Below are 24,742 nucleotides of genomic sequence, written 5' to 3' on the forward strand. Positions count from 1 at the left end.
TATGATATTTATTTCTGTTTTCTTTTTTAGACCGTATTTTCCGGCGTATGACTTTTTAACCCCTGAAAATCTGCTTAAAAGTCGTGGGTCGTCTTATATGCCGGGTGTCGTCTTTTACGCCGAGTGCATATGGCGGGGGAGTGGTCCCGATGAAGAAGGGAGGGTGTAGGTGGTGTTATCATCCCCTTTTACCTCATTGGTGGCAGAGGTGCGGCGGCTCCTCCTTCAGCAGTGTGGCGGCTCTGTGCTAGGGGTCGTCTTCGGCTCCTGTTTGTCCAGCGTGGGGGCGCTGTGCTGGGGGGCAGCTCTCTGTCCAGCGTCGGGGCTCCTCCGGCATTTCCCCATAGCCCGGAGGCCCAGGCAGCTCCATTGCTGCGATGGGGTGGCCTCCGGGAAAATGGCCGCCGAAGCCCGCGCGAGCTCAGATTCAGATCTCGTCCCGAAAATTTAAACATTAATTCTTTACATTTTTTCAATAAAAACGTCAACTCGTTCCGCAAAAAAATAAGACCTCACATGACTCGGTGGGTCAAAATATGGAAAAATTATAGCTCTCAATATGTGGTGATGCAAAAACTATTTTTACAATAAAAAGTGTCTTTTAGCGTGCGACAGCTGCCAAACATAAAAAACGCCATAAATAGTAAATCAAACCCTCTGTTATCACCCCCTTAGTTAGGGAAAAATAATAAAATTAAAAGAAAATGTAATTATTTCCATTTTCCCATTAGGGTTAGGGCTAGTGCTAAGATCAGGGTTAGGGGGTGTGTTGGGGTTAGGGTTGGAGTTAGAATTGGGGGTTTCCACTGTTTGGGCACATCAGGGGCTCTCCAAATGCAACATGGCGTCGGATCTCAATTCCAGCCAATTCTGCGTTGAAAAAGTCAAATGGTGCTCCTTCCCTTCCAAGCTCTGCCATGCGCCCAAACAGTGCTTTACCCCCACATATAGGGTATCAGCCTACTCAGGACAAATTGCAAAACAACTTTTGGGGTCCAATTTCTCCTGTTACCCTTAGGAAAATAAAAAATTGGGGGCAAAAATATCATTTTTGTGGGAAAAAAGTTTTTTTTATTTTCACGCCCGGGCGTTATAAACTTCTGTGAAGCACTTGGGGGTTCAAAGTGCTCACCATACATCTAGATAAGTTCCTTGGGGGGGGGGGGTCTAGTTTCCAAAATGGGGTCACTTGTGGGGGGTTTCCACTGTTTAGGTACATCAGGGGCTCTCCAAAAGCAACATGACACCCTCAGACCATTCCATCAAAGTCTGCATTCCAAATCATCACTACTTCCCTTCCGAGTCCCAACATGTGCCCATACAGTAGTTTTCTCCCACATATGAGGTATCAGCGTACTCAGGACAAATTGGACAACAACTTTTGGGGTCCAATTTCTCCGGTTACCCTTGGGAAGATAAAAAAATTGGGGACTAATTGATCATGTTTGTGGAAAAAATACGATTTTTTTATTTTCACGCCCAGGCATTATAAACTTCTGTGAAGCACTGGGGGGTTCAAAGTTCTCACCACACATCTAGATAAGTTCCTTGGGGAGTCTAGTTTGCAAAATGGTGTCATTTGTGGGGGGTTTCCACTGTTCTGGTACATCAGGGGTTTTCCAATCGCGACATGGTGTCCAATCTCAATTCCAGCCAAAAACGTCAAATGGCGCTGCTTCCCTTCCGAGCTCTGCCATACGCCCAAATAGTGGTTTACCCCCACATGTGGGGTATCAGCGTACTCAGGACAAATTGCACAATAACTTTTAGGGACCTGTTACCCTTGGGAAAATAAAAATTGGGGGTGAAAAGATCATTTTTGTGGAAATATGATTTTTTAATTGTACCGCTGTACGTTATAAACTTCTGTGAAGCTCTTGTGGGTTCAAAGTTCTCATCACAAATCTGGATAAGTTCCTTGGGGGTCTAGTTTCCAAAATAGGGGTCACTTGTGGGGGGTTTCCACTGTTTAGGTACATCAGGGGCTCTCCAAACATGACATGGCGTCCGACCTGAATTCCAGCCAATTTTGCATTGAATAAGTCAAACGGCGCTCCTTCCCTTTTGAGCTCTGCCATGCGCCGAAACAGTGGTTCCCCCCCCCACATATCAGGTATCAGTGTACTCAGGACAAATTTCACAATAACTTTTGCAGTCCAATTTCTCCTATTACCCTTGGTAAAATAAAAAAAAAAAAAATTGAACCTGAAATTTTTTGTGAAAAAAAGTTAAATGTTCATTTTTTTTGTTCATTTTTTTACATTTTCAAAAAATTCCTGTGACGCACCTAAAGGGTTAATAAACTTCTTGAATGTGGTTTTGAGCACGTTAAGGGGTGCAGTTTTTAGAATGGTGTCACTTTTGGGTATTTTCTATCATATTTACCCCGCAAAGTGGCTTCAAATGTGATGTGGTCCGTAAAAATAAAATGGTGTTGCAAAAATGAGAAATCGCTGGTCAACTTTTAACCCTTATAACTTCCTAACAAAAAAAAATTTTGGTTCCAAAATTGTGCTGATGTAAAGTAAACATGTGGGAAATGTTATTTATTAAGTTTTTTGTGTGCGGTATCTCTGTGATTTAAGGGCATAAAAATTCAAAGTTGGAAAATTGCGAGATTTTCGCCAAATTTCCGCTTTTTTCACAAATAAACGCAAGTTATTTGAATGAAATTTTATCACTAACATGAAGTACAATATGTTACGAGAAAACAATGTCAGAATCACCGGGATCCATGGAAGCGTTTCAGAGTTATTACCTCATAAAGGGACAGTGGTCAGAAATGTAAAAATTGGCCTGGTCAAGAACGTGCAAACCACCCTTGGGGCTTAAGGGGTTAATATAACTTTCATAATTGTCTTCTGCTCGTGCCAATCGCCTGCAGAGCAGGAGAGAATGACAAGAGCTGTCTTCAGCACCCGCCGCAGGGGAACAGCGCTTACTATAGCACTTCTTCCCCGGCGGCCATCCCTGTGGTACTGATACAGCACACGGTTGCCACACGTGTGTTGCAAGTATTACATACACGGACATGGATATCTCCAGTACTGGAAATAAACTTGTGAAAGAGGCCTTGCATTCAATTCTAGACAGCCAGAGTGGCAGCAGGAGAACCAGTTGCCTTCCTGGAGATGGCAACATTCTAAAAATATTAAAAGGGAACCTATGCACAGAAACACTATTTACCAGCAGATTTAGTTTTAGTAAGTCATCATGTGTGTTAAATCCAAGCCTGGCTGCCTTACTGGAAGCACAACTACAGGGAGATAATGATTCTCCCTGCAGCAGGCTCACTTTCAGCTAGGGGTGGTGGTGCAGAGAGCAGTTATGCTCGCTACTCACACTACTGTAAAAGACGGCTGTAATATATAACCAAAATCAAGCGGCTACAGGAAGAAAGCAAGGTTGTTTTCTCCCAGTAAGCGTGCTTCCAGTGAGGCAGGTAGGCATGATTTTAATGCCATTTACCCCTACCAAGTCTGCAAGTAAATCTTGTTTATTCGTCACATGACGTGTTCCCTTTAACCCCTTTCTGACATCAGACGTACTATCCCGTCCATGGGACCCGGGCCCCTATGCCCATGGACGGGATAGTACATCTACCGCGATCAGCGGCGCCCACGTGGTGAGCGCCGCTAATCGCGGCCGGTTGTCAGCTGATTATCACAGCTGACACCCGGCACAATGTGTCAGGGGCGGTCACGGACCGCCCCCGACACGTTAACCCCTTGCACACCGCGATCAAACATGATCGCGGTGTACCGGGGGTTAAAGGGAAGCATCGGCAGGGAGGGGGCTCCCTCCGTGCTTCCCTGAGCCCCCCACGGCAGCGCAATGTGCAGCGCTGCTGCGGGGGGCTCCTTTCCTGCAGGCCCCCGAATCTAAGATGGCGACGGGGGCCTTCGGGGGCCTGCAGGAAGCTGGCTTCCTCAGTGCCTGCAAAGCGCAGGCAAGAGGAAGTCTAATTCAATGCCTGTGACAGATTGCTGATCTGTCACAGTGATCTGTGATGTGACAGATCAGCGATCTATCGCAGGACAGTGATGTCCCACCTGGGACTATTTAATAAAGTTAAAAAAAAAATTTCGCAAAATAAATTAGAAAAAAAAAAATTCCCCCAAATAAATCCATTTTTTAAAAAAAAAAAAAAATAAATAAAAGTACACAGGTATTGCCGCGTCCGTAACGACCCGCCCTATAAAACTGTCCCATTAGTTAACCCCTTTAGCGAACCCCTTAAAAAATAAAAGAAACAAAGCAAAAAATAATGATTTATTATCATACCGCCAAACAAAAAGTGTAATAACGCGCGATCAAAAAGACGCATATAAATATCCATGGTACCGCTGAAAACGTCATCTTGTCCCGCAAAAAACGAGCCGCCACACAGCATCATCAGCGAAAAAATTAAAAAGTTATAGTTCGCAGAATAAAGCGATGCAAAAATAATTATTTTTTATATAAAATAGTTTTCATTGCATAAAACCGACAAAACAAAAAAACGACCTAAATGAGGTATCGCTGTAACCGTACTGACCCGAAGAATAAAACCGCTTTATCAATTTTACCGCACGCGGAACGGTGTAAACGCACCCCCTCAAAAGAAATTCATGAAACGATGGTTTTTGTTCATTCTGCGTCCCCAAAATCGGAATAAAAAGCGATCAAAAAATGTCACGTGCCCGAAAATGGTACCAATAAAAACGTCAACTCGTCCCACAAAAAATAAGACCTCACATGACTCGGTGGGTCAAAATACGGAAAAATTATAGCTCTCAATATGTGGTGATGCAAAAACTATTTTTACACTAAAAAGCATGTTTTAGCGTGCGACAGCTGCCAAACATAAAAACCGCCATAAATAGTAAATCAAACCCCCCGTTATCACCCCCTTAGTTAGGGAAAAATAATAAAATAAAAAAAATGTATTTATTTCCATTTTTCCATTAGGGTTAGGGCTAGGGTTAGGGCTGAGATTAGGGTTAGGGGTGTGTTGGGGTTCGGGTTGGAGTTAGAATTGGGGGTTTCCACTGTTTGGGCACATCAGGGGCTCTCCAAATGCAACATTGCGTCTGATCTCAATTCCAGCCAATTCTGAGTTGAAAGTCAAATGGTGCTCCTTCCCTTCCAAGCTCTGCCATGCGACCAAACAGTGTTTTTTAACCCCCACATGTAGGGTATCAGCCTACTCAGGACAAATTGCAAAACAATTTTTGGGGTCCAATTTCTCCTGTTACCCTTAGGAAAATAAAAAATTGGGGGCAAAAATATCATTTGTGGAAAAAAAATGATTTTTTTATTTTCACGTCCGAGCGTTATAAACTTCTGTGAAGCACTTGGGGGTTCAAAGTGCTCACCACACATCTAGATAAGTTCCGTGGGGGGGGGGTCTAGTGTCCAAAATGGGGTCACTTGTGGGGAGTTTCAATAGTTTAGGTATATCAGGGGCTCTCCAAACGCACATGACACCCGCAGACCATTCCATCAAAGTCTGCATTCCAAAACGTCACTGCTTCCCTTCCGAGCCCCGACGTGTGTCCATACAGTAGTTTTCTCTCACATATGGGGTATCAGCATACTCAGGACAAATTGGACAACAACTTTTGGGGTCCAATTTCTCCTGCTACCCTTGGGAAAATAAAAATGGTGACTAAAAGATCATGTTTGTGGAAAAAAGATGGATTTTTGGTTCTTACCGTAAAATCTTTCTTGGAGCCTTCATTGGGGGACACAGAATACCATGGGTGTATGCTGCTGCTGCTGCTAGGAGGCTGACACTATGCAAAAACAAGAAAATTAGCTCCTCCCCGGCAGTATACACCCACCGACAGGCATCAAGCACCTCAGTTGGTGAAAAAGCAGTAGGAGAAACAACGAGAAAAACTCGAACACATGTACCAACCCAACAAGGGACTCTAAGACCCAACACGGTACAACTTAAACAGGGAGGGTGCGGTGTCCCCCAATGAAGGCTCCAAGAAAAAGATTTTACGGTAAGAACCAAAAATCCATCTTTCTTTATCGCCTTATTGGGGGACACAGAATACCATGGGACGTCCCAAAGCAGTCCCAAGGGTGGGAACAGCAAAAAGGAACGAAAGTAACCGAAAGGCTCAGGTCGGCCGGTGAGCCACCGCCGCCTGCAGAACCTTCCTACCAACCACAGCATCAGACGAAGCCTGGGTATGAACCCTGTAGAACCTTGTGAAGGTGTGCAAAGATGACCAGGTTGCAGCCTTGCAAATTTGCATGGCCGAGGCCTGGTGACGAGCAGCCCACGAAGCCGCCACAGCCCGGGTGTAATGAGCTCTTACTCCCGGAGGGGGCCGCTTTTCCTGAAGACGATACGCTTCCAGAATGGTAGAACGAATCCAGCGAGCGATCGTGGATTTGGAAGCCGGAAGGCCCTTCTGGCGACCTTCAGAAATGATCAGCAAGGAATCGGACAGACGAAAGGAAGAGGTCCTGGCAAGATAGACACGCAGGGCTCTAACTACGTCCAGTTTGTGGACAGACTTCTCAAGAGGATGAGATGGAGCCGGACAAAAAGAAGGACGATATCCTCATTGATATGGAAAGCGGAAACTACCTTTGGAAGAAAAGAAGGAACGGGCCTGAGGACGGCTTTGTCCTGATGGAGAATGAGGTAAGGAGAACGACATGACAAGGCCGCCAATTCAGAAACTCTACTGATGGATGAAATGGCGATCAAAAAGGTGACCTTCCAAGAGAGAAGGGACAAAGGAATGTCCTGGAGAGGCTCGAACGGCGCCTTCTGGAGCGCGCTAAGGACGAGGTTGAGATCCCACGGGTCTATTGGCGAACGATGAGGAGGAGCCACGTGGGAAACCCCTTGTAGAAAGGTCTTGACCTGTGGTAGAGAAGCTAGCTCTCTTTGGAAGAGGATAGAGAGAGCGGAAACCTGGCCCTTGAGCGTACTGAGGGACAGACCCGCGTCTAACCCAGCCTGAAGAAACCCCAGGATAGACGGGATAGAAAAAGACATCGGGAAGACTCTTATCGCACCAACGGAAAAAAGCCTTCCAGTACCTATAGTAAATGCGGGAAGAGGCTGGTTTCCTGGCTCTGATCATAGTTTGAATAACCTGACTGGACAAACCTGATTCCTTCAGAATTGCGGTCTCAACGGCCATGCCGTCAAATTCAGAGACTGAGAATTCTCGTGGTAAAGGGGGCCTTGCGAGAGAAGGTCTGGACGGTCCGGAAGCCTCCAGGGAACGTCCGCGAGCATGTTGACCAGTTCCGCGTACCAAGGCCGTCTTGGCCAATCTGGAGTGACTAGAATCACTGGTACGCCTTCCGATTTTATCTTTTTGACCACCCGAGGGATCAATGCCAGAGGCGGGAACAGATACGGAAGTTGAAACTGGGACCACGGAGTCACCAGTGCGTCGCATGCGACGGCTAGAGGGTCCATGGACCTGGCTACGAACTGCGGCACCTTGAGGTTCATCCGAGATGCCATGAGATCGACATCCGGGGTGCCCCAACGGTCGCATATCTGAGAGAAAACCGCGGGGTGCAGGGACCATTCGCCGGACGCTAGGCCCTGGCGACTCAGAAAGTCGGCTGCCCAATTTTCCACCCCTGGAATATGGACGGCGGAGATTGTCGGATCGTAACGTTCTGCCTAGCGTAGTATCTTGGCCACTTCTGACATTACTTGTTTGCTGCGCGTGCCCCCCTGATGGTTTATGTACGCCACGGCCGTGGCGTTGTCCGACTGAATACGGACCGGCTTGCCGGAGAGGAGGGGCTGCCAGTGAAGAAGGGCCAGGAAAATTGCCCTGATCTCTAAAAGATTGATTGGAAGGAGAGACTCCTGTGGCTTCCAGCGGCCTTGGGCCGCTTTCTGATGGAACACGGCTCCCCATCCTAGAAGGCTCGCATCGGTGGTAATGATTCGCCACTGAGGCGGAAGGAAGGACCTCCCTTGGAGAACTGACGCTGGCCGTAGCCACCAAGTGAGAGACTGCCTCACTCTGAGAGGAAGCCGAATAGGATGGTCCAAGGACCTCGTGGTCTTGTCCCAGGCTGAAAGCAGAAACAGCTGAAGGGGGCGAAGGTGAAACTGCGCAAAGGGCACTGCTTCCATGGAGGCCACCATCTTCCCCAGGACCTTCATGCAGAACCGAATGGGAATGGGAGCAGGCCTCTTGAGAGTTCTGATGCCCTTGGACAGAGTTGTAAATTTTTCCTTTGGAAGAAAAACACGGGCTAGCTCCGTGTCGAATTCCATACCCAGAAAGGTCAGACGCTGGGTGGGGATCAGAATGGACTTCTCCTTGTTGACCAGCCAACCTAGGCGGCTGAGAGTGTCCAGGGTTATCTGAAGGCTCCGGAGACAGTCCTGGCGAGACGAACCCTTGATCAAAAGATCGTCTAGATAAGGGATGATGAGGATCCCTCTGGAGCGAAGGATGGCCATGACGGTCGCCATCACCTTCGTGAAAACCAGGGGCGCTGAAGCTAGGCCGAAAGGGAGAGCTGTGAACTGAAAGTGGTCTCCCTGAAACGCAAATCGAAGATACTTCTGATGTTGCACACATATTGGAATGTGCAGATAGGCATCCCGAATGTCCACCGAGCAGAGAAATTCCCCGGGCTCCATGGAAGCAATCACCGACCGAAGAGACTCCATCCTGAAATGAAGAATCTTCACATGGCGATTGAGCAATTTGAGGTCCAGAATAGGACGAAGAGAGCCGTCTTTCTTCGGGACTACAAAGAGATTGGAGTAGAACCCGGAAAAACGTTCGTCTGAGGGAACGGGAACAATGACTCCGGCGGAAAGAAGGGAGGAAATGGCCTGCAGAAAACCCGGAACCTGGGCCCGCTGACGCGGAGGCCGAGACCGGAAAAACCGTCTGTTCGGGAGTGAAGCAAATTCGATTTTGTAACCGGATGCGACGAGTTCTCTGACCCAAGCGTCGTCTACAACGGACAGCCAAGCATCCGCGAAAAAGGAAAGTCTGCCGCCCACCCTGGAAGAAATTCCAGGTGGGGGTGACCCGTCACTTAGACGAAAATCTGCCGGAATTGGCTCCTGCAGATCTGGAATATTGTCCTCTAGATCTCCAGCGAGGAGCGGGTTTGTAGGAAGGTTTCCTCTGATCCCGCTCCCTGGTGGCAGGCGGCCGATCCTGTTGAGTGGCTCTCTCCATGGCAGAGAAGGGACGAAAGGGCCTGAATGGTCGAAACCCCCTTTTGTTGAAGGGACGTTTTGGTCGAGACTGGGGAAGCGAAGGACTTTTACCTCCAGTGGCATCGGAAATTATCTGATCCAGCTTTGCTCCAAAGAGTCTAGAGCCATGGAATGGCAGATTGGTAAGCGACTTTTTCGAAGTAGTGTCCGCATTCCATGACTTTAGCCAAAGGACTCAGCGTACAGCTACTATGTTGCTGTTAGCCCTTGCTACGCAGCCGGCCACGTCCAAGGAGGCGGCCAAAAGGTATTTTCCCACCTGGTTAATCTGATCTGCAAGATCTGCCAATTCGTCTCGAGGAGCTGAAGCTAAGATGCCTCTGCGAAGAATTTTTGCCCAAGCGGAAATGACCTTCGCCACCCAGGCGGATGCGAAAATAGGGCAGAGAGAGGCGCCAGATGCCTCAAAGATAGACCTAGCCAAAGATTCAATCTGCCTGTCAGTAGGATCTTTGAGCGATGCCCCGTCTGGCAGAGAGAGCACCGTTTTAGAGGCTATCCGGGATACTGGAGGATCTACCTCTGGAGCCTTGGACCACTTTGAGAGCAGATCTGCGTCAAAGGGGTACAGAACGTCCAAATACTTGCGGCCTGAGAAACGTTGCTCAGGGCGCTCCCAGTGTTTGGATAAGGTAGTATCAAAATCGTTGTGATTGGGAAAGGTTCGGGACGGAGGTCTGGCTCGTCTAAGGAGAACCGAGCTTTCCTGAGTTGGAGCCTCATCCTGTTTAGTTTTAGTGTTTGGAAGATAGCTGCAATAAGACTATCGACCATGTCCCGCGTTTTAGAAACGCTGTTCCCCTCTGAGCTAGCTTCCGAATGAGAATCATCGCCTGACTGAAGGCTGTCATCCGAGGAAGGAGACGGAGGCCTGGGAGCGGAAGGGCCCTGCGAGCTCGAAGACGAAGTAGACAGAGCCCGCTTCCTAGAAGTCCTTTCCTGTGTCTCTCTGAAGGTCGCGGTCAGGTGCGGAGGACTCACCCCGAGAGGTGGTCGGGGCAGAGGTGGCTGAGGATAGCTGAGGTAATCGTTCTAAGACCTGGACCAGCGACTGATACAATGTCAGAGTCTGTTTCTGACTTGACAAAAGTAACAGCCCACTCCGGGGGGGGAGAGAGGAGGGAAGAGCGCCCTCCGCCCGGGACTCTGTGCGTTCCTGAGATGCTGACATAATGGAAGGACTGCAGGGGCGGCAGAATGGGGACGACTGACCCGATGCCCACTTCTTTTTACAGCGCGCACAGGCCTGAAGCAGAGATCCCCTGAAGGGTTGGGCATAAGTGAACTGCACTGAATGGCCGCAGAAATTAGGGAATAACTGCCGAGGAGAGCTAATCCCTGTCCCAGAGCCAATCCTACCGAGATTCTGTGCGAGCAGCAGAAGAAACGCCGAAGTGTCCCCCAAGCAGCGCAGGAAGGTAGTGGAAATCCTTGTGCTGGAAGAAGGGGGCGGAGCTTAGCGGCTGCGCCGTGATTGGGTAACGGCGACGGAGAGGGCATGGCAGAAAGGGGAGGCTGGCATGTCAAAGAGAAAGAAGCCCTGTGATGGGCTAGAAAAGGCGCGCTGAAAAGAGCGCGCTCAGGAAGGGAGGAGGGAGCAGAGAAATTCCCCTCGCTGAGGGGAAAGTGAAAGTAAAAGTGACGGCGCCGCAGCCCAATGCCTACCCCGACATCCCGCGCTCAGGAAGCAATATGACAGCGGTCCCCTGCTTGCGACGCTGCTGCGGTGAGTGAAGGAATCCCCAGAGTCTCCCTGACTAGAAAAGGGGGAGGGAAGGGACGCAAACAGCTGTGAGAGCGCGCGGCAGGCAGAAAGGGCGGGAGATTCAAAAACTGTGGACATGTAATCCCAAGGTCCAACTTCTCCCATGCACTGAAGCCTATGCGGGGCCGGAGGGAACGTACAGGCACTTACCTGACGTCCCTGAAGAGGATGACCACAGGGGCCCACGGGGAAACGGCAGGCCGCTGGGGGGAAGGGAGTCCTCTGTACCCGCATCCTGCAGAAGACTGCTTGAACCACCTGCGATCGCCGTCTTCCTCTCAGCCCTGTCCCGAGAGAGGGGTGAGGAGGGGGATTCGGCAAGGACCAGCCACCTGTCCACAACCCTTATCACCGGAAGGTGATAGGGAAAAGTCCTGCCTGCGGTACTGAGAGTTGCGATGTGGGTGACACCACACTGCTCGCTCAGCTGCATGATATAGGAAATCAGGGTGATAAGTATACCCCGTTTCCCAACGGAAAAAAACCCTAAAAGACAAAAGAAGAAAGGATTAAAAAGTTCAAACTAAACCCTGAAAGGAAAAATTGGATTAATAACTGCGGATCTGGGGAGATCCCGGTCCGCCTCCTACAGACACTAAGCACAAACTGGGGTGCTTGGTGCCTGTCGGTGGGTGTATACTGCCGGGGAGGAGCTAATTTTCTTGTTTTTGCATAGTGTCAGCCTCCTAGCAGCAGCAGCATACACCCATGGTATTCTGTGTCCCCCAATAAGGCGATAAAGAAATACGAATTTTTTATTTTCACGCCCGGGCGTTATAAACTTCTGTGAAGCACTGGGGGGTTCAAAGTGCTCACCACACATCTAGATAAGTTCCTTGGGGGGTCTCGTTTCCAAAATGGGGTCATTTGTGGAGGGGTTTCCACTGTTTAGGTACATCAGGGGTTTTCCAATCTCGACATGGTGTCCGATCTCAATTCCAGCCAAAAACGTCAAATGGCGCCGCTTCCCTTCCGAGCTCTGCCATGCGCCCAAATAGTGGTTTACCCTCACATGTGGGGTATCAGCGTACTCAGGACAAATTGCACAATAACTTTTAGGGTCCTGTTACCCTTGGAAAAATAAGAATTGAGGGTGAAAAGATCATTTTTGTGGAAAAAATATGATTTTTTAATTGTACCGCTGTACGTTATAAACTTCTGTAAAGCCCTTGTGGGTTCAAAGTTCTCACCACATAACTAGATAAGTTCCTTGGGGGGTCTAGTTTCCAAAATGGGGTCACTTGTAGGGGGTTTCCACTGTTTAGGTACATCAGGGACTCTCCAAACGTGACATGGCGTCCGATCTGAATTCCAGCCAATTTTGCATTGAAATAGTCAAACGGCGCTCCTTCCATTCTGAGCTCTGCCATGCACCGAAACAGTCGTTGCCCCCCACAAATCAGGTATCCGCGTACTCAGGACAAATTGCACAATAACTTTTGCAGTCCAATTTCTCCTGTTACCCTTGGTAAAATAAAAAAAATTGAACCTGAAGTATTTTTTTTTGTGAAAAAAAGTTAGATGTTCATTTTTTTTTTTTTTTTTAAATATTCAAAAAAATTCCTGTGACGCACCTAAAGGGTTAATAAACTTCTTGAATGTGGTTTTGAGCACCTTAAGGGGTGCAGTTTTTAGAATGGTGTCACTTTTGGGTATTTTCTATCATATAGACCCCTCAAAGTGGCTTCAAATGTGATGTGGTCCTAAAAATAAAATGGTGTTGTAAAAATGAGAAATCGCTGGTCAACTTTTAACCCTTATAACTTCCTAACAAAAAAAAAAATTTTGGTTCCAAAATTGTGCTGATGTAAAGTAAACATGTGGGAAATGTTACTTATCAAGTTTTTTGTGTGCCGTATCTCTGTGATTTAAGGGCATAAAAATTAAAAGTTGGAAAATTGCGAAATTTTCAAAATTTGCCAAATTTCCGTTTTTTTCACAAATAAACGCAAGCTATTTGAATGAAATTTTACCACTAACATGAAGTACAATATGTCACGAGAAAACAGTGTCAGAATCACCGGGATCCATGGAAGCGTTCCAGAGTTATGACCTCATAAAGGTACAGTGGTCAGAATTGTAAAAATTGGCCCGGTCATGAACGTGCAAACCACCCTTGGGGGTGAAGGGGTTAAGCTTGATTTATTAAAGTCTAAATGTTAAAAAAGTTCTGATATGATCAAAATGGCATCGACACATTAGAAGCCTGCAACCCGTCCCAGTCGTGTCAGGATGGGTTGCAGTTCGAAGAAACACCCTTCAAGACACGTGTCTCAACCGTCAAAGCAGCATTATGAACAAACACACATTACTCAGCCACACAGCAGGATTGTAGAGAAAAAAAAAAAAAAAAAGAATGGTTTTTTTTCCTCCCGCTTCACTCCCCCTCAGCCTGTCACTGTGCCCTGCTGCACAGCTTAGACTTAACTTCTCGGTAGTCTGAAAGATTTTTTGTTTTGTTGTCCTCCTACTACAGCTCTGCTCTGTAGCTAAGTGAGCAGACCACTTGTGCTTGTTGACAATACTTACAATCTGTAAGTTTGTCGAGACATGTGTTAAGAGGAGTTTTTTCAGGCTGCAATCTGGTCTGACAATTGCAGCTTGAAATATACAATGGTGGCCAATTTAATCCCATTTAAGTTCAAATTTCTGTTTGCACATTGTTTGTTCCATATAAAGGAATTATTGTAAAAATGGATATGATGCATAACTAATACAAACTTATGCAGAGGATCCCCATTAATTATGAGGTCTGTCTGGCTTCCGTTTGTTTTTAGAACAGAAGAGCAAGCTCTGCACAGACAAAACGGAATCCAGTAAGACCACATTATAAATTAATGGTGCCACTGTGCATCAGTTAAACAACTGATCTGTTTTGCACACAAGTTCTGCATGTCTAGTCAGTTCCATTTAGAGTCCAAACTGAATGTGTATTAAACAGAGAAAACGTCCTTGGTTGCTGTCGAAAATCACAACTTCTATTCATAAAAAGGGACTATGAGACTTATTTATCAAGTGTCTGTTCTCATTTCTTGAGAAGACGTTTCCTTATCAAAGCATTTTTTTTTATCAGTTCATCATCTAATAATGAAAATGTGAGGCAAATAAAAGTCAGCAAGGATCCTGGTAAACATACACACTATTACTATGAGGAAAAACAAACAAACCTTTCTTCCCACGTAAACTGGAATCCCTATGACCATAGCAGGAATGGCAATACCAGCAATCAGGGATATGCCAACTGGAGCACCAATCAGAGTTCCCAATTGCCAAATAATTTTCTTCTTCCTGCTCCATGGCTTTTTACCCCAAAATGTACAACCTGAGGGGCTGTAAGAGAATAATCATAATGAGATTTCAATGACATTAAAATTAAGCTCCTAAGAGCTTCATAACTTAACTTGATTACCTGAGGTAGTGTAGATCAGAGATCTCCTTCATACAGAGCCAGCAGAACTCACAGCCACACACGGCGCAGGTCATGTGATTACAGCTGCCATCATTCATCTTTATGATGTAAGCACTACATCGAGGGCACGATTTCATATCATCAGCTGGGAAAAGACAATATTTGTCATAAGGTCTGAATAGTAGATTCCAAGTCACATAGTGCCTAAACAATATGTGCCAGATAAATCAGAGAAACACATACCTGAACCAGATTCCTGACCATAGCTGATCCCAGATGGGTGCTTCCTGCGCACACCAAATGAAGGCGCCCGCTGCTGACGTGCCATGTCACAGGTTTGATTTGGGTGCCACACATGTTTGCAGTGATAACAAAATTCTGTTTGGCAACCTTCTCTCTCACAAACCAGTCTGGGGCAGCTGGCACAGCCATAGGCAATAACTGCATACCTGAAACAAGACAATAGATGGATGTCACAAACACCACTTGCTCATGTCACCGTGAAGGGAGACTCCGCTTGCCACTCATCTATCACAATAGGCCAACAATGAGCCAAGCGCACCCCACATACGGTCCTCACGTTTTACACTGCCACTACTCACCATTTTACCAGACCAGTGAGATGCCTCCACTGACGACACACTTGTCAATAAGTACACCTAGCCCTCCCAAGCTCCTGAACAATTTCATTCTTGGACTCTAGCTGCATCCCATAGTCCCGTGCCCATATACCCATCATACATATCCACGATCCCATAGGCCCATCATACATATCCTCCATCCCATAGTCGAGTGCCCATATACCCATCACACATCCTCCATCCCATAGTCCCATGCCCATATACCCCTCATACATATCCTCCATCACAGTCCCGTGCCCATATACCCCTCATACATATCCTCCATCCCATAGTCGAGTGCCCATATACCCATCACACATCCTCCATCCCATAGTCCCGTGCCCATATACCCCTCATACATATCCTCCATCCCATAGTCCAGTGTCCATATACCCATCACACATCCTCCATCCCACTGTCAACCATTATGACATCATAGTGAGCCGGGCTTGCAACCTATGACGACATCAGCGTCGCCATGGCAACCATTATGACATAATGAGGGGCGGGGCTTGATACACACTTTTTCCCCCCCATTATGTAGATAGGGGCAAAATTGTTTGGTGAATTGGAACGCGCGGGGTTAAAATTTCGCCTCACAACATAGCCTAGGACACTCTCGGGGTCAAGACGTGCGACTGTGCCAAATTTCGTGGCTGTAGCTGCGACGGTGCGGATGCCAATCCCGGACATACATACACACACTTGAGCTTTATATATTTGAATATATATACACAGAAAACCATCAGCAGCAAGTGCGATGCCGGAACTACCATTTTATCTTGGGAGGTGATGATGGTGACATGCACCGACAGACCCAGAAGGTTGATTGACTCCCTGTTTGGTATGTCTCTAACTTACTACTTTTTTCATTTGCTCTTGCTGATATACAGTGCCTACAAGTAGTATTCAACCCCCTGCACATTTAGCAGGTTTGATAAGATGCAAATAAGTTAGAGCCTTCAAACTTCACACAAGAGCAGGATTTATTAACAGATGCATAAATCTTACAAACCAAAAAGTTATGTTCCTCAGTTAAATTTTAATAAATTTTAAACATAAAAGTGTGGGTCAATTATTATTCAACCCCTAGGTTTAATATTTTTTGGAATAACCCTTGTTTGCAATTACAGCTAATAATCGTCTTTTATAAGACCTGATCAGGCCGGCACAGGTCTCTGGAGTTATCTTGGCCCACTCCTCCATGCAGATCTTCTCCAAGTTATCTAGGTTCTTTGGGTGTCTCATGTGGACTTTAATCTTGAGCTCCTTCCACAAGTTTTCAATTGGGTTAAGGTCAGGAGACTGACTAGGCCACTCCAACACCTTGATTTTTTGCCTCTTGAACCAGGCCTTGGTTTTCTTGGCTGTGTGCTTTGGGTCGTTGTCTTGTTGGAAGATGAAATGACGACCCATCTTAAGATCCTTGATGGAGGAGCGGAGGTTCTTGGCCAAAATCTCCAGGTAGGCCGTGCTATCCATCTTCCCATGGATGCGGACCAGATGGCCAGGCCCCTTGGCTGAGAAACAGCCCCACAGCATGATGCTGCCACCATCATGCTTGACTGTACGGATGGTATTCTTGGGGTCGTATGCAGTGCCATCCAGTCTCCAAACGTCACGTGTGTGGTTGGCACCAAAGATCTCGATCTTGGTCTCATCAGACCAGAGAACCTTGAACCAGTCTGTCTCAGAGTCCTCCAAGTGAGCATGAGCAAACTGTAGACGATCCTTGACATGATGCTTTGAAAGTAAAGGTACCTTACGGGCTCGTCTGGAACGGAGACCATTGCGGTGGAGTACGTTACTTATGGTATTGACTGAAACCAATGTCCCCACTGCCATGAGATCTTCCTGGAGCTCCTTCCTTGTTGTCCTTGGGTTAGCCTTGACTCTTCGGACAAGCCTGGCCTCGGCACGGGAGGAAACTTTCAAAGGCTGTCCAGGCCGTGGAAGGCTAACAGTAGTTCCATAAGCCTTCCACTTCCGGATGATGCTCCCAACAGTGGAGACAGGTAGGCCCAACTCCTTGGAAAGGGTTTTGTACCCCTTGCCAGCCTTGTGACCCTCCACGATCTTGTCTCTGATGGCCTTGGAATGCTCCTTTGTCTTTCCCATGTTGACCATGTATGAGTGCTGTTCACAAGTTTGGGGAGGGTCTTAAATAGTCAGAAAAGGCTGGAAAAAGAGATAATTAATCCAAACATGTGAAGCTCATTGTTCTTTGTGCCTGAAATACTTCTTAATACTTTAGGGGAACCAAACAGAATTCTGGTGGTTTGAGGGGTTGAATAATAAATGACCCTCTGAATAAACTTTTCACAATTTAAAAAAAAATTAAACAAAGAAATAACATTCTTTTTTGCTGCAGTGCATTTCACACTTCCAGGCTGATCTACAGTCCAAATGTCACAATGCCAAGTTAATTCCGAATGTGTAAACCTGCTAAATCTGCAGGGGGTTGAATACTACTTGTAGGCACTGTATATGGGCCATCCCTCCTCACCCTGACACTCCCATATAAAGCTCGGGGCGAAACATGCGTCGGGGTGAGGGGAACGCCCAGGACTATCCTTTCCTACCTGCGGTCCAAGCTTATTAGGTAATATGACTTATATGCTTTGTATTACAGCAGTCACCGATACTTTGCTTTATTTGTGACAGCCACTCACCTTGCACAGTATCTTCTTATTGGCTGCTCCTTTCTGCATCTCCTATACTCGGTATTGCACAGTCTCCTCTCCTCCAGACCCTGGGTACCATCCGCACATTTTCCACTTACTTTGCACATGGTGGGCATAGCCACATGCAGAAATTAAGCGGAACAATGCATTCCTATGTGTGCGGAATTGCCGCGATTCCGCAAAAAGAATGACCATGCTGCATATTTTCCAGCGATGCGATTCCTCCGCGGAAAAATACGCAGCATTAGCACAGCATGTGCGGAATGCTATTGAATTCAATGGGCTGCGGATTTTTAGAATTTACGCCGTGAAAAAAACGCGGCAAAAAAAAATCGCTACAAATCTGCAACGTGTGCACATAGTCTAAGGCCTCTTTCACACATCCGGTTTTCAGCATCAGGCGCGATGCGGCGAAAAGTGTAAAAACCGGATCCGGCGCCGGTTGCCACCGGATCCGGTTTTTCCCCCATTCAGTTTCATTATTGCCGCATCGCGCCGGATACCTATGCGGCGTATCCGGTTTTTGCCTGATCCGGCAAAAACAGCCTGTCCGGCGTCTGGAAAAAACGTTCCATGTAACGTTTTTTTGCAGCGCCAGACCGGCTTTTTCCACAGCGCATGCCCGGACTCTGTGAATGTTAACCCCACAAGTGCCCGGCGAGAGAGAGAGAGAGATCTCTCTGTCACCCGGACACTTGTGAGAGATCTCTCTCGCCGGGCACTTGTGGGGTTAACACTCAGTGTGTCTGGGTGAGAGAGAGATCTCTCTGTGGGGTTAACCCCACAAGTGCCCAGCAAGAGAGAGAGATTCTCTTGCCTGGACACTAATGTTAACCCCCCATGTCTCTCTCTCTCCACCCCCCTCCCCTCTCCTCCCCTCTCCTATCCTCTCCTCCCCTCACCTCCCTTTCAGCAGCTGTCTCATTGGCTGCCTCTGTCCTGCGGCTCCTTTAACAATGTCCGAGCCGTATCATCTCGCCGCACACACATCCGGTGTCACGGCTGCAGGCCGGATCCGGCGGCCCGGCTTTTCGCCGCACGCCGCCGGACCCCACACACCGGATGTGTGAAAGTAGCCTTAGTGTCAGTTTTATTTATTTATAAATAAGGAGTGTAGTGCCACATCTACAGGTAACTCATCCACAAGCCTGAATAGGCAAAGCTTATGGTGCTAAGCTATGGTGCTTAGCCAAGTTCACACTAGGCAATTTTGCAGATTTTTATATGCAAATTTTCAGCTGCATTTTACAGTACCAGAAAAGTCTGAGACTTCAGAAATCACATGCACTCACCTTGGTTTTCAGTATTTTGTGCTTTGCATGTATTTTGCACAATGTCACTTTCAGCATTTTTTCACCCATTGAAATGAATGAGTGGTAAAGGTCGTAAAAAAAAAAAAAAAAAAAAAAAAAAAAAAAAAAAAAAAATAGGACTGCAGCGGCAGATGATTTAATGAGCGATCATCATTTCTTTTGATAAGATATAACTTTTCCTTGCTTAATTTTTTAACCAACTTATAAACCCTTTTAAGACAATGCTGCACTAACAACCTAACAAAAGCAAGTTTAAACATTAACCCCTTAGGCTGAGTTCACACATGGCGTTTTTTTTCGCGTTTCCGCAACGGTTTTATATAGATAGGTAGATAGATTTACAAAGGCTGGGGTCAGACTTGCAAGAAACTCGGATGAGTCTCCCTCGTCAATACTCGTATTGGAGCGTTCAACTGCATGTATTTCTGTTCAAATATGCAACGTGCGCACATAGCCTAAGACGCACTCAGTGGGTCTGTGTGCTGTCCTATACAAAAAAAAAAAAAAAAAAAAAAATCAGGCAGCACGCAGACATTCACACAGCTTGGTGAATGCACCTTTATTGACCGTTTTCTTCCTCGGCACAGTAAGGCTGCGTTCACACGTCGCGTTTTTTTCCCGTTTTCGCAGCGGCTTTAAACGCGCAATTTTGCCGCGAAAAAATAAGCATCCCATGCGATTCCGCAATGCTGTGCTAATGCTGCGGTTTTTACCGCGGCGGAATCGCTTCGCGGTAAAAACCGCAGCATGCTCATTAATTTGCGGAATCGCGGCGATCCCGCACCCATAGGAATGAATTGTTCCACTTACTTTCCGCCTGTGGCTGTGCACACCATGCGGAAAGTAAGCAGAACAATTGCGGATGGTACCCACGGTCCGGAGGAGAGGAGACTGTCCTCCGGGCTTTGGGTACCATATCCCTGTAAAAAATAGAATTTAAAATAAAAAATATTGTTATTCTTACCTTCCGGCGCCCCGCGCAGCCGTCCCGCTTCTCTTCACGCTCTCGTTCCCAGTAGTCCTTTGCGAAAATGCTCGCGATGACGTCCCTTCTCACGGGATCGAAGTCTCGCGGTCATTCGCGCGACGTCATCGCGAATAACCGCGAGACGTCGCGATCCCGCGAGAACTGACGTCATCGCGGGCATTTTCGCAAAGGACTACTGGGAACGGCTGCGCGGGACGGAGGGTGAGAATAACACTATTTTTTTTTTACATTTTATCTTTTACTACTGATGCTGCATAGGCGGCCTCAGTAGTAAAAAGTTGGTCACACTCGTCAAACACTATGTCAATCAGTTCTCCAAGCGATGCTACAGATTGCTTGGAGAACGCTAGCATTTTGCAAGCTAATTACGCTTGCAAAATGCTAGTTTTTCCGCGGGAAAATCGCGGGAATTTAAAATGCGATTTTCCCGCGGACTGGAATTCCGAAATTCTCGCGGTAATTTCCGCGAGAGTTCCGGTACGTGTGCACTTAGCCTCACCTACAATTGACGTAATATTCCGTCCATGTGACCATGGACCTAATTACCATGGATGGAATATTACGTCATCGCGATCAGCGGCGCCCACGTGGTGAGCGCCGCTGATCGCGGCCGAGTGTCAGCTAATTATCATAGCTGACACCCGGGACAATGTGTCAGGGGCGGTCACGGACCGCCCCCGACACGTTAACCCCTTGCACACCGCGATCAAACACGATCGCGGTGTACCGGGGGTTAAATGGAAGCATCGGCAGGGAGGGGGCTCCCTCCGTGCTTCCCTGAGCCCCCCACGGCAGCGCAATGTGCAGCGCTGCTGCGGGGGGCTCCTTTCCTGCAGGTCCCCGGATCCAATATGGCGACGGGGACCTCCGGGGGCCTGCAGGAAGCTGGCTTCCTCAGTGCCCGCAAAGCGCAGGCATGAGGAAGCCTGTGCAGTGCCTGTGACAGATCGCTGATCTGTCACAGTGATCTGTGATGTGACAGATCAGCGATCTGTCACAGGACAGTTATGTCCCCCCTGGGACATTGTAATAAAGTAAAAAAAAAAAAATTAAAAAAAAGTGTAAAATTAAAAAAAAAAAAATATTCCCCAATAAATTCATTTTTTGAAAAAAAAAAAAAAAAAATAATAATAATAAAAGTACACATATTTGGTATCGCCGCGTCCGTAACGACCCGCCCTATAAAACTGTCCCAATAGTTAACCCCTTAAGCGAACCCCTTAAAAAATAAAAAACGAAGCTAAAAATAATGATTTATTATCCTACCGCCGAACAAAAAGTGCAATAACGCGCGATCAAAAAGACGCATATAAATATCCATGGTACTGCTGAAAACGTCATCTTGTCCCGCAAAAAACGAGCCGCCATACAGAATCAGCGAAAAAATAAAAAAAAGTTATAGCTCGCAGAATAAAGTGATGCAAAAATAATTATTTTTTATATAAAATTGTTTTCATTGCATAAAAGCGCCAAAACACAAAAAAACGACCTAAATGAGGTATCGCTGTAACCGTACTGACCCGAAGAATAAAACCGCCTTATAAATTTTACCGCACCCGGAACGGCGTAAACGCACCACCCAAAAGAAATTCATGAAACGCTGGTTTTTGTTCATTCTGCGTCCCAAAAAACGAAATAAAAAGCGATCAAAAAATGTCACATGCCCGAACATGATACCAATAAAAGCGTCAACTCGTCCCGCAAAAAATAAGACCTCACATGACTCGGTGGGTCAAAATATGGAAAAATTATAGCTCTCAATATGTGGTGATGCAAAAACTATTTTTACAATAAAAAGCGTCTTTTAGCGTGCGACAGCTGCCAAACAAAAACCGCCATAAATAGTAAATCAAACCCCCCGTTATCACCCCCTTAGTTAGGGAAAAATAATAAAATTAAAAAAATGTATTTATTTCCATTTTCCCATTAGGGTTAGGGCTAGGGTTATAATTGGGGGTTTCCACTATTTGCGCACATCAGGTGCTCTCCAAACGCAACATGGCGTCTGATCTCAATTCCAGCCAATTCTGCGTTGAAAAAGTCAAATGGTGCTCCTTCCCTGCCAAGCTCTGCCATGCACCCAAACAGTGTTTTACCCCCTCATATGGGGTATCAGCCTACTCAGGACAATTTGTAAAACAACTTTTGGGGTCCTATTTCTCCTGTTGCCCTTAGGAAAATAAAAATTTTGGGGCAAAAATATCATTTTTGTGGAAAAAAAATGTTTTGTTATTTTCACGCCTGGGCATTATAAACTTCTGTGAAGCACTTGGGGGTTCAAAGTTCTCACCACACATCTAGATAAGTTCCTTGGGGGGGGTCTAGTTTCCAAAATGGTGTCATTTGTGGGGGGTTTCCACTGTTTTGGTACATCAGGGGCTTTCCAAACGCGACATGGTGTCCGATCTCAATTCCAGCCAAAAAAGTCAAATGGCGCTGCTTGCCTTCCGAGCTCTGCCATGTGCCCAAATAGTCATTTACACCCACATATGGGGTATCAGCTGTACTCAGGACAAATTGCACAATAACTTTTAGGGTCCTGTTACTCTTGGGAAAATAAAAATTGGGGGTGAAAAGATCATTTTGTGGAAAAAAATATGATTTTTTAATTGTACCGCTGTACATTATAAACTTCTGTGAAGCCCTTGTGGGTTCAAAGTTCTCACCACATATCTAGATAAGTTCCTTGGGGGGGTCTTGCTTCCAAAATGGGGTCACTTGTGGGGGGTTTCCACTGTTTAGGTACATCAGGGGCTCTCCAAACGCGACATGGCGTCCGATCAGAATTCCAGCCAATTTTGCATTGAAAAAGTCAAACGGCGCTCCTTCCCTTCTGAGCTCTGCCATGCGCCTAAACAGTGGTTCCCCCCACATATCAGGTATCAGCGTGCTCAGGACAAATTGCACAATAATTTTTGCAGTCCAATTTCTCCTGTTACACTTGGTAAAATAAAAAGTGAACCTGAAGTAATTTTTGTGAAAAAAAGTTAAATGTTAATTTTTTTTAAATATTCAAAAAATTCCTGTGACGCACCTGAAGGGTTAATAAACTCCTTGAATGTGGTTTTAAGCACCTTAAGGGGTGCAGTTTTTAGAATGGTGTCACTTTTGGGTATTTTCTATCATATAGACCCCTCAAAGTGGCTTCAAATGTGATGTGGTCTGTAAAAATAAAATGGTGTTGCAAAAATGAGATCGCTGGTCAACTTTTAACCCTTATATCTTACTAACAAATAAAAATTTTGGTTCCAAAATTGTGCTGATGTAAAGTAAACATGTGGCAAATGTTACTTATTAACTTTTGTGTGTGCCATATCTCTGTGATTTAAGGGCATAAAAATTCAAAGTTGGAAAATTGCGGAATTTTCAAAATTTTCGCCAAATTTCCGTTTTTCTCACAAATAAACGCAAGTTATATGAATTAAATTTTACCACTAACATGAAGTACAATATGTCACGAGAAAACAATGTTAGAATCACCGGGATCCATGGAAGCGTTTCAGAGTTATTACCTCATAAAGGGACAGTGGTCAGAATTGTAAAAATTGGCCCGGTAGTTAACGTGCAAACCACCCTTGGTAGTGAAGGGGTTAACTACAGGGTTATTCCCACAATATCATCGCTCAGCAACTTATTACCCTAAACTAAATAAAGTAGTAAAATGCAATCATTTCCAAAAGTGCCCATGGATACGTCATGTAGTTAGTTCTTTTATGACAGGTCACACATGTTCAATAGATGCCTCCTATTCTACGGTGGGTCCAGAGGGAGAGGCAGGTGGTTGTGAGAAATGTAGTAACAATAGTCACATGGGCAGCAATGAAGGACCACCACTTCATACTGAACAGAGGGACAATATTATGGAGGAGCTGGATCCAGAAAGTTATAAGAAATTAGTCAGTGTGGATCCGATGGAATGACCTGGTTACAGGGAGCTTGAAGAAATAATAAATTCTGGTCTAACCTCTTTAACAACTGCAATCTTTATTTCTAGCCTCTTGTAATAAACAATGTTCAAGATATCAAAGGCAATATGTACACTATCTCCACTTGTAATAGAAATCCTCCCACTGGAGGCTCCCCAGTGAAGGTCTCCAAGCACTGCTATTTGCCAAGAGACATTCTAAATCTGTTCAGTCCACTGCTTAGCAACACAGGATGCTCTTGTGTAGTTACAGCGAGATGAAGTACCGGAGGGTAAGAGGAGAGAAAGATGGAGGATGAAACCAAGCCTTGGATCTTCTTTTATGTACTAACATTCAGTCAATATCTGCAAGAGCGCTGGGCACCACCAACTGAGGAGAGACTAACAGAACCCCACTGCTTTAATCATGTATTTGGTTCTTACATCTCATCACCATGATCCCAATAGATCACCATCACATGGGTCATGAGAGCCTCCCCTGTCACTTTCACAACACTAGGTGATAGATGCTCCCCATTGTTTACACCAACTGAGTATTTAAAGGGAGCGTGACAGGTGATACATGCTGCCCCAACCGTCTGCAGCATGTATCAGGTAGTGGCTGTACAATTACAGCCAGGTATGGTTTTATTTTTGAATACATGTTTAAAGACATTGGCAGTGGGGTTTTTTCATAGCACAATTTTTTTAAATAAACGGAATTCAACATTTTCACACTGGTCATTGAGGCTTTTTAACACTAACTTCCTTTTGTTTCAGGTACATTAGCTTGTAATTCTGCTGCTGGTGAAAACAAAACTCTTCCTGAAAGA

At 46.1% G+C, this 24,742-nt stretch overlaps 1 protein-coding gene across 1 annotated transcript in view; it reads right to left on the reverse strand.

Moving 5' to 3' along the window:
* Window positions 1-24,742, reverse strand: part of RNF19B (ring finger protein 19B) — a 55,185-nt gene that overhangs the window by 24,710 nt on the left and 5,733 nt on the right. Inside the window, exons 2-4 of the mRNA XM_073552015.1 lie at window positions 14,644-14,849; window positions 14,401-14,545; window positions 14,159-14,321 (exon numbers count right to left, since the gene is read on the reverse strand). Coding sequence (XP_073408116.1) covers window positions 14,159-14,321; window positions 14,401-14,545; window positions 14,644-14,849 — 514 coding nt within the window. The remainder of the gene's footprint in view (window positions 1-14,158; window positions 14,322-14,400; window positions 14,546-14,643; window positions 14,850-24,742) is intronic.

Source organism: Dendrobates tinctorius, unplaced genomic scaffold, assembly GCF_039654945.1.
Source record: "Dendrobates tinctorius isolate UK_male_01 unplaced genomic scaffold, ASM3965494v1 ptg000183l, whole genome shotgun sequence".
Classification (NCBI taxonomy): Eukaryota; Metazoa; Chordata; class Amphibia; order Anura; family Dendrobatidae; genus Dendrobates; species Dendrobates tinctorius.